This window comes from Rattus norvegicus, chromosome 2 (genome assembly GCF_021556685.1).
Source record: "Rattus norvegicus strain SHRSP/BbbUtx chromosome 2, alternate assembly SHRSP_T2T, whole genome shotgun sequence".
Taxonomy (NCBI): Eukaryota; Metazoa; Chordata; class Mammalia; order Rodentia; family Muridae; genus Rattus; species Rattus norvegicus.
The window spans coordinates 58,710,422-58,724,654 of record NC_141535.1 but is presented as its reverse complement, the minus strand read 5'-3'; the positions used below and the strand labels follow the sequence as shown (position 1 = coordinate 58,724,654).

Sequence of the window (14,233 nt, the reverse complement as noted above, 5' to 3'; positions counted from 1 at the left end):
TGGGGATGTTTCTGTGTTTTAATTTACTTATCATCACTGCACTGCACTGCTGTGTTAGAGCCATGAGTTTATACTTACCAGCTCTTCTGTGTGTAGGACCGACTGCTGTTTCAGTCCTGACGATAAGCTCATAGTTACCGGTACCTCTGTTCAAAGGGGATGTGGCAGTGGCAAACTTGTCTTCTTTGAACGCAGGACTTTCCAAAGGGTGTATGAAATCCACATCACAGATGCGGTACGTATCTTCTGTTTTCTTCCTGGTCTTGAGAATGAGGTGAAGTTTGCATCTGATGTTTGTTTTGTTTTGTTTTCAATAGAACATAAATTCTGGCTTTACAGTCTAATGGTAGGTGTTTTTTTTTTTTTTTCCTCTCCATAAGACTTTTTAGGACCTTGTAGACCGACTGATCTACACCATCCCTTCCCCCAACCCAGTGCTTTCCACTGGCTCAGACTTTAGTACAGAAGGATGAGATTGGTAGTCATGCAGTATGTAGGAAGAGCGGCTCACATCTTGTGTATTTCTGAGCAATTGAGAAAGCTTATGAACTGACAGAAGGAAGTTCATCTTTAAATCTTTGAAAGGACCCTGCATGTGACGGTCATAGCAATAAAGAAAGGCTTACCTTCCAGTGAACTTAATAGCTTTGAGTATTTGGATGTTTAAAACATTTATATTTAACTCTGACACAGTTTTTAAAAAGACCCAGAACCTCTGGTTTTCTATGCATACTTAAATGAACATTAAATATTAGCGTTCATTCATTCTCATCCATTTCCACACGTGAGTCCTGAGACTGGAACCACTGGGATTGGAGTAGTGATGACGCTTCCGAGAAGAAATGTACATTCTTGGAAGGCGTATTTGATGTATTTGGTGTATTTTCTGCATGTGAAACAGGGCAGTAATGCTGTGTCCTTTTCTTTGGCACAGTGCTCTTCTGTTGCCTTCTCCAGTTGTTTCAGCTCTCTGTAAACAGTTGAGACACACACACTTAGTGACTCTAACAGTAGAACAACCGTGCTGATAGCAGCAGCACAAAGCTCCTGTCCCTAATGTCCAGTATTACTGTAGAGTTGTAGTGTGTAGGCCACGGTAGGCTTTGGATGTTACAAGTAAGGCCACGGAGTGGTAGAAGCAGAGGCAGACTCTGCATGTGCATTCAGGTTTCGTGAAGTCCATGTGCTGCTGAAGCGAGCACTCATGAAGCCTGATAGCGTGACATAATTTGAAATTTGCTAGTGCTTGTGATACAGTCTTGGTGGTACATCTGAGAGCCAACAAAAAACACTAGGATCAAAGAGAAAAAAATGATTCCATCAACTTTAATCTCAAAAAGTAAAACTTAAGCATCCATTGCATGAAATCTCATAAAATCTTAAAAATGTAAAATTGTTATAGTTGAGTATTTCTGATGTGGCCAACTTAAATGATCGTACATTTTAAAGTATTTGTGGTGTGGTGTTTTCCAGTTGTAAGTAAGTTTAACTATAAGTAAATTAAGGAAGTGCAGGTAGGCCTGCACGTTAGCCATGCTGGAAGAACAGACTGTCCTACCGTGTTCTCACTGCCGCCTTTCTCCCTGTGGGACTCTCTTCACTTCATGTTATATGCTTCTTTGTTCTTCGTGTCTTCGACCAGGTTATGAATCACATGCGTGTAGAAACATTGTTTTCCTCACTGCGGAATCCTTGGGATCTGCTGCATAGATAACTTTTGAAAAGTACAGTAATGTGTAATGTAAAACAAAGTTGTATCTTTGAGGGGTAAGACAGGACAAAGGCATTTAAAATTAGGAATAGTGAGTTGAAGTCGAATATCATAATAAATTATTTTATTTTGTGGCCTTTTTTTTTTTTTAAAACAAGGAATGACATATTTGGACCTGAGTTTTAGAGTTGTTTACTTATTTACTCTTGTTGAAACGAAAGGGTTAGATTTATAAGATTGATGAACATTTGTATATGAAATGGTTTTCTTCATAATTTATTTAACTTTCTTTTATGTGCATTGGTGTGAGGGTATCCAATTGCCTGGAACTGGAGTTGTGACAGTTGTGATCTGCCATATTGGTGCTGGGAATTGAACCTGGGTCCTCTGGAAGAGCAGCCAGTGCTGTTAACTACCAAGCCATCTCTCCCTCCAGCCCCTGAAATAAGGTTTCTTATTTCGAACCTTAGTGGGTGTTCTCTGAGATAATAATTTATCTTGGAACTAGGGATAGAGCTCAGTTAGTAGTGTGCCTATGTAGATGCATGGATCGTTGGGATCAGTACCCAGAACTGAATGGTATAAACTGGATGTGGTAGTGAATGCCTATGATTCCAGCACTTAAGTTTTAGGTGAAGGCAGGAAGTCCAGGAGTTCAAGGACATCCTCAGCAGTACATGGAGTTTGAGGTCAGTCTGGCCTCCATGAAACCTTGCTGCCAAAACAAATCTATGTATTTACCTATATATCTGCACTTTTAGGAAAGACACTGAACACTATTGTTGATCTGAAAATTTAAGTTTTTAATCATGTTTTGTATATAGGTTCTTACTACAGATAAATTAATTTAGCACATAAGAAAAAGTATATAGTTTTGGAAGAATCATTTATAACTCATCGTGAAATGTTGGTTCCTTATGGATTTGATAGGATATTGAAACGATTACCCTTAAGCAATAGTATACAAGAGGAGTAAGCAGATCAAGAGACATTAACAAGGAAAAGGTTCCCTAAGTAAAATATATATTACGATGAGTTACGTTGGAAGAACTAAGAAGCAGTTTTTCAGAACCGTTTGAATAGACAGAGAGAACCATTGAGACAAGGACAAATCCACACAGCTTAGAAAGGCCTTTGTTTGTTTGTTTGTGACCTATAATCTTTGTCCAAAATTAGCCTTGTAAATACAGCAGGTGCAGGCAAGCTTGATGGCTCAGTGGATAAGAGCACTTGTTATACAAGCTGTGACCTGAGTTCAATTCCTGGAACCCACATAAAGTGGCAGGGAGAAAATGGCATCCACAAGTCATTTCTTGACTTGTACGTGCACTCCATGGTATATCATGTGTACATGCCCACTGCAACAATAATGATAAAATGAAACAAGTGTGTTTCATTTGAAACAATTAAGAAATCTTACTCTACTTCTGTTCTCTTCACGCCACAGTTGAGTGTTTTCCTTTCTGTGTCCAGTGTGGACTCACCGTAGAGACTGGTAGCTCCTTCAGTAGGAGGTGGCACGTGTCTAGCTTTTGTTGTGTTACTCCATTCAACAGTGTCTGTGTACATTTACAATGCCTGTGCTGTTATTTTTGGACGCCTCCTTTGTGGTGCTCTTGTGTGCTCCCCACCTCCCACCCTCATGCCCCTGTACACAGTGTCCCAGCTCCATTCGTAGATTCTGTCTTTCCCCCACATGTTAAAAGGGCCGCAGCTATGCGTTCTCGTGTTTCAGTCTTCTATTTAGTTCTGTTAGTCGGCGGGTCATTTCTGCCAGTGGCGTTTGTCCGCATTACTGTGGCTCTGTAGTGTCTTCAGGTCTGAAACTGTAATCCCTCCAGTTTTATTTGTTTGTTTTTTCCCTCAGGATTGCTTTAACTAGCTAAGGGCTCTTTTGTGGTTTCACATAAATTTGGGGCTTTTTTTCCATGAATAATAAGAAGGGAATTTTGGTTAGGATTGCATTGATTGTAGAATGGCCATTTTCACAGTATAATTCTTCCATTCCATGAGTATGCGATGTCTTTCCATTGTCTAGAGTCTTTCCCTTTCTTTTCTAGAGCTTTAAAGTTTCCATCCCTTTGGTTAGGTCTATTCTTAGGTATCCCTACCTTGGGTGGTACTTAGAATGGGAGTGTGTGTGCCCATGATCTCCTTCTGTGTGTGCTTTTGTTGGTGTGTTGATTTTTCTAAGTCGATCCTGTATTTCCCACCTACCTAAGATTACTGATAGTTCCTAGAAGTTTTCTGGTAGACTTTTTGGTATCTGTGATGTATAATGTGTTAGCTTCAAATAAGTGTAGTTTGACTTCCTTTCTGCTTGTGTTCCTCTAATTTACTTCTCTTGCTTTATTGCTCTAGCCAGTGCTTCAAGCACTGTATTGAAAAGGGGTAGTGGGACAGTGGACATTCCTGGTTTCCGGCTTACTTCAAGTCCTTGTTTAAGATGAGGTTGGCTATAGGTTCTCATATATAACCTTTATTATGCTGAAGTCTGTTCCCTCTAGTTCTACTTTCTCTAGAACTTTTATCATGAAGGAATATTGGATTTTTGTCAAGGATCTTTCTGTATCTATTGAGATAATCATATGGTTTTTGTCTTTGATTCCATTTATATAATTTATTACATTTATTGACTTATGTATGCTGAACCATCATTACATCTGAAAGATAAAGTCTACTTGGTCATGATGTATAATCTTTTTGATGTGCGCCTATATCCAGTTTTCAAATATTTCATTGAAGAGTTTTGAGTCTGTGTTCATGGGGGTTGACGGGGATAGTAGAAGTTGCTTTATCTTTGCCTGTTCTCGTAATTGAGTAACACTTCATAGTAGAAGGAGTTCCTTCTGCTGCTTCTCTTTTCTAAATTATTCAGAAAGCTTATTCTCCCCTCGCTTTCTCTTTCCCTCCTTCCCTCTTTCCCTCCCTTCCTTTCCTTTCTTTCTGAATAGTTTAAGAAGGTTTGGCTTCACTGAAAGTCTAGTAGAATTCTCTTATCAATCCATCTGGGCCTAGACTTTTTTTTTTAACTATTGTTTCAAACTCCTTGTTTGTTACCAGTCTGTTTAGGCCATTAATCTTTTCTTGGTTTAATTTGGGTGGTTTGAAAGAATCTGGAAATTTGTCCATTTCTTTTATACTTTCTAATGGAGCACAGGCTTTAAAATATTTGAAGGAATGTTTTCTGACCACTAGAGAGAGCAGCTAACAAAGGCTTACCCTAGGTTTCATTTCCTTCTCTTCCGCCATTCTCCACAATGTCCCAAATGAGCTGGAACGTAGACCCTATAGGTCTAGTTACATATAGGCGCTAAAGGTCTAGTTACACAGAGACCCTATAGGTCTAGTTACATATAGGCCCTATAGGTCTAGTTACATAGAGACCCTATAGGTCTAGTCACATAGAGACCCTATAGGTCTAGTTACATAGAGGTCCTATAGGTCTAGTCACATATAGGCCCTATGGGTCTAGTCACATATAGGCCCTATAGGTCTAGTCATATATAGGCCCTATAGGTACAGGCACATATAGACCCTATAGGTGTAGTCATATATAGGCCCTATAGGTGTAGTCACATATAGTCCCTGTAGGTCTAGTTACATATGCCCAGGGTATCTGAGTATCGAGTACATTTGCTGGATTTGGAGGTTTGTGATGGTTTTTATACGGAGCTAAGTCTATGGTTTGGGGTAGGAGATGCTCTGAACCTGCCTTTTTATTATTTCACCTCAGGAAGGGGTTAAAGTGAAGTAAAGCACATGGTTTCAGAAAGACCTTGAAGCTCTTCTGAAGAAGAGTTTTATTTATCGACTCATCTTGTTACTATCAGCTTTATCACTGTCCCTCATTTTCATGAACACTGGTTGGGTTATTTATAACTTTACTAGCATTGTTACATCAGAGTGCATCTGCTTAACCAAAAAGAAAGGAGAAAGTTCTTACTGAGGGCCTATGAGTCTGATATTGGAGATTGTCCTCTACGTCTACTGAGAAGAAAGTTAAGTAATTCTGTTTAATAAAACAAAAAGAGAGATGGGCACAGTGGCACATAGCTCTGGGCAGGCTAAGGCAGGAGGATCCCTGTGAGTTGAGGTCAGCCTGGGCTGCATAGTTCCAGGGAAACCTGGAGGCAGAGTTAACCGTGTCATAAAAACATTTTCAGTAAGAATACTGGCTGACTCCTTCCTTATTTAATTGTATGAATTTCTGAAGTGAACTTGAGCTTGCATATTCTCTTACTCTACAAGATCTGATTCTTCAGGCTCGTTCCATCTAGAATAAGATGAACTTTTTTTTTTTTTTTTGTTCTTTTTTTTCGGAGCTGGGGACCGAACCCAGGGCCTTGCGCTTCCTAGGTAAGCGCTCTACCACTGAGCTAAATCCCCAGCCCCTAAGATGAACTTTTTATGTATTATTTTATTTTTCTTATCGAAAATAGTATATATACAAAATCTTAGAAACTGAAAAGACAAAGGATCATGAAGAAAGTACTCCCACTACCCATAGGTTATTCCAGATGTGAAATTAAAATTAATAACATTGATGTTCAAGAAAATTGCTGTATACAATATATTCAATTATTCTGTATAACATGTATGTAGTACTTTTTTTTTCATGTGTGTCCTTGTTAAGGAGATCCTGATCTTTTAGGTTTCAGGAGGTTGAAGAGAAGAATAGATAAATATGAAAGGGCTGTAAATAGAAGGCGTTTCCTGAGGCTGGTTATTTGCCTTAATTTATAAGCGATGACCACGCAGACTGTAGTCAGCCTCCATTATTTATGCCTGTGGAGGAGAGCGGGAAGGTGACTCAAACTAATGGATCTTCCAGAAGTACACAGTGCTGGCTTCGGAATGTATCTTTGTTCTTACATTTGAATGTAGATATATGTGATCTGGGAATTCACTTCAAACAAAATTATTGAAGCCATGCATGTGAGAGCTGCTCTGAGGAGGAGCAGAGGGCTCCATCTGTTCCTCCTTTGCTACTGGGAATAGACTAATCCTGTCTTACTGATGTAGACTCCTGGCTCAGGCAGAACTGCTCCACCCTGGAAGCTTCTAGACATTCAAGATTGGACTGGCGTCTTTTGCCAGGTCAGGATCACATGAGGAGTATTACCCAGAGCTACCTACCATGCCATCAGAAATGAAACCCTAATGGCTGCGTTTGGCATTTATCTGCTTTCTTAAGCATAGTGAAACCTACTTAATACAAAACACAAAAAGATGGGAACGTGGGCTTTGAATTAACTAGCTTTCCATTATCTGACTTTTATTATAGAGCAGTCAGGCTGCTGGTTGCCTAGAGAATAGCAGTTGCTTTGAATTATGTATTATTTTGAATAAAGTGTTACCAGCTTAATGACATTTCACTTTAATTTATTTTTTTTGAAGAATTGAACAATGCAGACCCTAGAAGGAACCTGATCAACATATTTGTATACAATAAAGTCTGCAATATTTGCCCACAGCCTAGTGATAGGGCAGTTTACCTTCAGAAAGGCAGGCTTTACGAGGTTGTTTCCTGATCTTTCAAGATGCATGACTACAATATAGAACCTGGGAATAAGTAGGAGATGTTGGTATTTAGCATAAATCTGTTGATGTAGCACTGGCATGCTTCCTTTTCTAGCGTTGTTTTTTCTGGGCCAACCAGTAATGTCTAGCAAGGCACTTAGGACAGTGTTTCACTCTCTGTGGCCACAGTGGTCAGTCAGTACTACTTTATCTAGGAGTAGGTGTTAATTGCCAAAGCAGAAAGATACTATCGGATATATAGTGAGAGACAGTGTTTTTTTTTTTTCCTGCCTTCAAAATATGGAAGATGTGGCCATGAGACAGACACCAAACCCTCGCTTAGGGTTTCCTGAAGGAATTTGCTTGTACATAATTGTGTGGAGGCAGAGCTTAGCTTGACTTACCTGCTTGGGTAGCATCCTAATGTCCCAAAGAGATGAATATCACTAATGCTTGCTAAAGCGCCCTCTGTTCTCATGGGACAGAGGTTTCATTCTGTGAGTGTTCTTTACAGCACACTCAGGATCTAAAGGATGGCTGTCTACAGCACGTAAGTGCTCAAAGAAAGGATCCACTGTAGCATATTAGTATCTGCCTTAGCAAGTCCTGAAGTGTATTACACAAGGAAGATGATAGGTCCCAGTGCTGAGTGTTGTATTGTTTTTAATAATCACTATACAATGAAATACACCTCTTTTCTAAGGAGGATATAGAGTTGGGCGATTTTAAGACCTATTGTATATAACCATAAGAGCCAACATCTTCACCATACCTTCCATGGCTGCTCGCAAGAGCACCCTGAGGACGGACTTACTGATTGTTAATAGTTCCTCCATAAACTGTGAAGTGCTGACTGGGGGCAGTGGCGGGAGGTGCTCCCATTTACGGGTCTGTGGAGACGTTATCACCTATCCTGGGGTGAGATTTTAGTGGTATGGCTGCTCTAAGCTCACCACATTTCTTTAAATAACCACATCACAATGCTCTCTAAGTAAGTCCTATAACTCCGTGGTTTGCAAAGTTGGACTTTGATGGAGTCATACTTGGGTTGTCATTTGTGCAGTATAAGGAAGAGAAGAGGTTTCTATTCTTTCCCCAGGGAGGGAATCCTTGCAACATGTGTGGATTTATGTAATCACCAACAACACATGGGAACATGGGGCAGTTCATCAGCTCCCCAGCACCTCATTTCCCTTGTGCTCCATATTCCCGTCTGTATCCCTCTCCTATCCCTGCTCCTAACACCATGAACCCCTGTCTGTGTTCCTCTCCTATCCCCACTCCAAACACCATATACCCCTGTCTGTGTTCCTCTCCTATCCCCACTCCTGACACCATATACCCCTGTCTGTGTTCCTCTCCTATCCCCACTCCTGACACCATATACCCCGTCTGTGTTCCTCTCCTATCCCCACTCCTGACACCATATACCCCTGTCTGTGTTCCTCGCCTATCCCCACTCCTGACACCATATACCCCTGTCTGTGTTCCTCTCCTATCCCCACTCCTGACACCGTATACCCCTGTCTGTGTTCCTCTCCTATCCTCATTCCTGACACCATATACCCCTGTCTGTGTTCCTCTCCTATCCCCGCTCCTGACACCGTATACCCCTGTCTGTGTTCCTCTCCTATCCCCGCTCCTAACACCATGAACCCCTGTCTGTGTTCCTCTCCTATCCCCACTCCTAACACCATATACCCCTGTCTGTATTCCTCTCCTATTCCCACTCCTGACACCATATACCCCTGTCTGTGTTCCTCTCCTATCCCCACTCCTGACACCATATACCCCTGTCTGTGTTCCTCTCCTATCCCCGCTCCTGACACCATATACCCCTGTCTATGTTCCTCTCCTATCCCCACTCTTGACACCATATACCCCTGTCTGTGTTCCTCTCCTATCCCCGCTCCTAACACCATGAACCCCTGTCTGTGTTCCTCTCCTATCCCCACTCCTAACACCATATACCCCTGTCTGTATTCCTCTCCTATTCCCACTCCTGACACCATATACCCCTGTCTGTGTTCCTCTCCTATCCCCACTCCTGACACCATATACCCCTGTCTGTGTTCCTCTCCTATCCCCACTCCTGACACCGTATACCCCTGTCTGTGTTCCTCTCCTATCCCCACTCCTGACACCATATACCCCTGTCTGTGTTCCTCTCCTATCCCCGCTCCTGACACCATATACTCCTGTCTGTGTTCCTCTCCTATCCCCGCTCCTGACACCATATACCCCTGTCTGTGTTCCTCTCCTATCCCCACTCCTGACACCGTATACCCCTGTCTGTGTTCCTCTCCTATCCCTGCTCCTGACACCGTATACCCCTGTCCGTGTTCCTCTCCTATCCCCACTCTTAATACCATATACCCCTGTCTGTGTTCCTCTCCTATCCCCGCTCCTGACACCGTATACCCCTGTCTGTATTCCTCTCCTATCCCCGCTCCTGACACCGTATACCCCTGTCTGTGTTCCTCTCCTATCCCCACTCCTGACACCATATACCCCTGTCTGTGTTCCTCTCCTATCCCTGCTCCTGACACCATATACCCCTGTCTGTGTTCCTCTCCTGTCCCCACTCCTGACACCATATACCCCTGTATGTGTTCCTCTCCTATCCTCACTCCTGACACCATATACCCCTGTCTGTATTCCTCTCCTATCCCCGCTCCTAACACCATGAACCCCTATCTGTGTTCCTCTCCTATCCCCACTCCTGACACCGTATACCCCTGTCTGTGTTCCTCTCCTATCCCTGCTCCTAACATTTGCCATTTACTATTTTTTACTTTCAGTATTGTGTTATCTTTTTAAGAATTTCATAAAGCATGTGACCTATTGAAACTGGCTTTCTTCAATAGAATGCCTTTACAATTAGTCCAGATTGTTATAAGTGTCAATATCTTGTTCCATATTGGAGCGTAATTAAATGACATTTATCATTTCAGTTTTTTGAAAATTGTACATAAAATTTCTATAAGCATTTCCCATGCAGGTTTTTACTTTACTCTAAAGATTCATTTCCTTGAGATTAGGATTGTGTTTTTATATTGCAGATACCAGGCTTTTTGGGGAGTATGTGATTTATAGGCATTTTCTCCTAGTCTCTCTCCTCTCAACCTCTCCCTCTCTTTCCCTCTCCCTCCCTTTTTCCTTCCCTCTCTTCCCCTCTGTGTGTGTGTGTGTGTGTGTGTGTGTGTGTGTGTGTGTGTGTGTGTGTAGGCAACTTTGTAGAGCAGTTCTCTGCTCCACCTCATAGGTTTCAGGCATCAAACTCACGTCATTAGAAATCAAGGACCTTCAACTGCCAAGTCTTACCAATGTCTCTGAAAAAGCAAAAGTTTAAAATTTTGATGAAATCAAGTCAAATGTATCCATTTTTTTATAGATTTTGCTTTTGATGACACTTCGAAGAACTTCTTCTCAATCTCTATATTGCTGTGATTTTCTCTTAAAAGGTGTATATATAGTTTTCTGTTTTACATTTAGGTCTACATCCCATTAAAAATTTACTTTTGTGTACCAGAGGAAGATATAACTGAGGTAGAACCAAGACTTTCGGGGTAATGCAGAAGAATTTTCTAAATGGTTAATAGCCCTCGCCTCGCCTCTCCTCTCCTCTCCTCTCCTCTCCTCTCCTCTCCTCTCCTCTCCTCTCCTCTCCTCTCCTCTCCTCTCCTCCCCTCCCCTCCCCTCCCCTCCCCTTTTCTTTGCTTTTCTTGTGCTTTGCTTTAATAGGAATCACACCTAGAGCCTCTTGTGTGCTAAGTTTCAGCCCCAAAATACGCATAATCACCTTCATGCAACATTTTTTTTTTTAATTCACAGCTTGGCTTAGTTGGTAAAACACTTGCACACAGCCTGGGTCTCAATCCCTGGCACAGTATACTGCCTGTGGATGCATACCTGTAGGGATGGGATGCAGGAGGTTCTGGGGTTCAAGGCCTTTCTTAGCTGCATAGCAAGTTTGAGGTCAGGCCTGGCCACATGAAAGTTCTGTCTCAAAGTAAAAAGAAGAAAAAGTCCAATTTAATATAAGAAACACAGTGTATAAGTGTGTCAGTTATGCTGTGCGTGAGTCAGAGCCCGAGGTGAAGGAAACCTCAGTTGGACTTTCTGTCCTCACTGAAAAAGACTATTTGCTGACCACAGGCATTATTTCATTTATTGTTTATTTACTAACCTTTGATGGAGGGCTACTTTTGCTTTAGTAATTACATCGAACTCTGAACGTTGTCCCAGATCTACCTACTGATTTTACTCCTCTGAGTCCTCCTGTCTGGTTTGTGACAACATTCAGAGGGAGAGGCTAAGTAATATATGTTTCCTCTGTCTTATCCCAAACCAAATGGGAGCTTTTTAAATTCAAAAGCAGTCTTGGGGTAATGGAGAGCTCAGCTAGACACAGCACAGCCCTGGGTAGATGTGCCCAGAGCAGGGCATCGCTCTGTGGGAGATGACGTCACTGATCCCACTGTAGCTTCTCTGGCGGGATGTTCCCTTGACGCGGCAGTGCCACCCTGAGCTACTGGACTTCGCGCAGCCGCTGTCTGGAATGAAGCATACTTTCTGAAGATTTTCCTTATTATTCCACAGTCCCTGTCTGCCTGAGAACTATAACTTAGCTCTGCTGTATAAAAAATAGAGCTGCACTTTACAGAAGATTTTTACAACCTCCCCAAAGAGTTCCTTTCCCTCTCTTTAGCCTCACGTTCTCATGTTCAGGCCCACATCCTTTACTCTAGTCCTCGTGGACTTGGAGAACAGCTGCTCGATAACCGCTGCTTCCTTGATGATTATAAAGTTGCTGCTCTGTCTTTTCTCGTGTAAGTGAACCAAACTTTCGAAAGAAAGAAGAAAAGAAAAGTCTTTTCCTTGTGGACCGAATTTTCTCACCACTTCCATTATCTTTGATAATGTTTCTCAGACATTCTAAGTTTCCAGTGACCAAATTGGGCTGGGAAGGCCCTGAGGGGCTGCAGGTGCTGTGTGTGGTAAGTGCGTGCCGTTTATTGCTTAGCACAGCACGTGGTATATGGTAGGCATTTGCTAAATATCTTGCTTTACTTTTTATTGTACTTGATTCTAGAATGTTCTTGCTGAGTTTTACATTAAATGTTCTAGTTCCTCTCACTTTCTTTTCTTTTTATTTTTTAATAGTTTCAAAATAATTTGGAATGTCATAACATAAGTATATTTACTTTTAGATTTAACTAAAGGAGTGCACATTTGGTTTTGTCTGCTTTTTAAAAATTTGACATTGATTATCTTTTTTTCTATACTTAAACAGCTGTATTTGAGTTCAGTGGAAGAAATCCAAATTTCTACAGATGCTAAAAATATTGGTAATCTAACATAATTTGCTTTGGTTGTAATACTATTAATGAGTGTGAGCTATTGTAAAATCCACTGTGGTTTGTAGTAAAGAGGGGGGAAAATCACATGTAGCCATGCTGGGCTCAAATTCATGATTCTCCTGGGTGTTAGGATTGTATGCATGCACCACCATGCTGAGCGAAAAGAATTGTTAGCATTTGATGTTTCACAATGTCTAATCAGGGGGCTGGAAAGATGGCTCGTGGGTTAAGAGCACTAGCTGCTAGTCTGAAGGTCCAGGCCTGGTTCCCAGCCTCCACAGCTGCTCACAATGGTCTGTATTGCAGCCCCAGGGATCCTATGCCCTCTTCTAGCACCAATTGGAACTGTGTATCCATGGTGCACAGACATACGTGCAGGCAAAAGACCCATTAAATTAGATTTTTTTTTAATTAAAATATCTGATCAATTTGTTTTCTTGGGCTAGGACACAAACACCTGATTGTCACCTCATCATTTCTTCTTTAAAAGGACAATTTTTAGTTCCCTTTAACAAGTAGATTCTTAATTCAGAGGCACTCAGAACCTCAACATTCTCTATTGCAGTCGTGTTTTCTGTGGAATCAAAGTTTAGTCTGAAGCTGAGTGACTTGAGGCTCATCTGATGATAGTGACCTCACTGTAGAGGTCCTCCTGTGAGAGGAGGGAAATGCCGACCCTGGCTCCCTGCGGGACCTTTGTCTGCTGATGGATGTTGGTGTGCTGGTCAGTGTTTTCGGCCTGGTACTCTGGAGTACAGCGTTCACAAGGAATGCTTTCTCTTTGTTTCTCAGGTTCCTCCAAAACCGTCCAGCAGCATGTCATTTTCATTACGTAGACGCTTTTACTTTGTTCTTCACACAACGCTTCTCTTTCATTTAACAGCTATTTATCTCGATTGGACTACATTTCTTTGTGTAGACGAGCTGACTGTGAATGGCAAAGCCAGATAAAGAACCAGACACTAGTAACATAACCTTAGGGACAAACATACTTCATCACTCTATAAAAATCAGACAAACAAGTCCTGGAGAAATGGCTAAGCAGTTAAGAGCCCTGGCTTCTCTTACAGAGGCCCTGTGTTCGATTCCCAGCACACACAGTGGCTCACAGCTGCCGGTAACTCCAGTTCTAGAGGATCCAACCCCCTTCTCCGGCCGCTGTGGGCACCAGGCACATAAGTGGTACACAGACATACATGCAGGCATAAACTCGCACACCTAAAATAATAAAAGTAATTTTTAGAAGCACAGTGAGAACATGTGCTAGTGTGTGAACCTGAGTGAGTATGTGTGAGTGTTCATGTGTGAGCAAGTGTGAGCATGCACGCATTAGTGCATCTCAGTTCACAAGTGCCCGAGGCTGGTCAGAGTAATGTGCCAGCCTTTAAAATAAGGAACATCCATGAGAGTAATGAGAATGCCCAGTCATCTAGTGCTGTAGTGCTGTGTTCACCGTGGGCCAGTGAGGGACTCACTGTTCTGGAGGACTTCCTGACTTTTCATCTCCAGTCTGATGAGGGGTCTGCCTGTGCTAGCACATTTTCTAGCTGTCGTATTAGAGCTCTGGCCAAGCTTCCACAGTTCACTTGGTATGGACGTGAGTGGTCTGTAATTAACATATATCTCATACGTGTTC

At 42.0% G+C, this 14,233-nt stretch overlaps 1 protein-coding gene across 2 annotated transcripts in view; it reads left to right on the top strand.

Annotated features, from left to right (window-relative positions):
* The window catches only part of Wdr70 (WD repeat domain 70), a 239,948-nt gene that overhangs the window by 191,477 nt on the left and 34,238 nt on the right, over positions 1–14,233 (top strand). For both annotated transcript variants that reach the window (XM_087618324.1, NM_001013909.1), the window contains exon 13: positions 97–235. In XM_087618324.1, the coding sequence (XP_087474450.1) occupies positions 97–235 (139 nt within the window). The remainder of the gene's footprint in view (positions 1–96; positions 236–14,233) is intronic.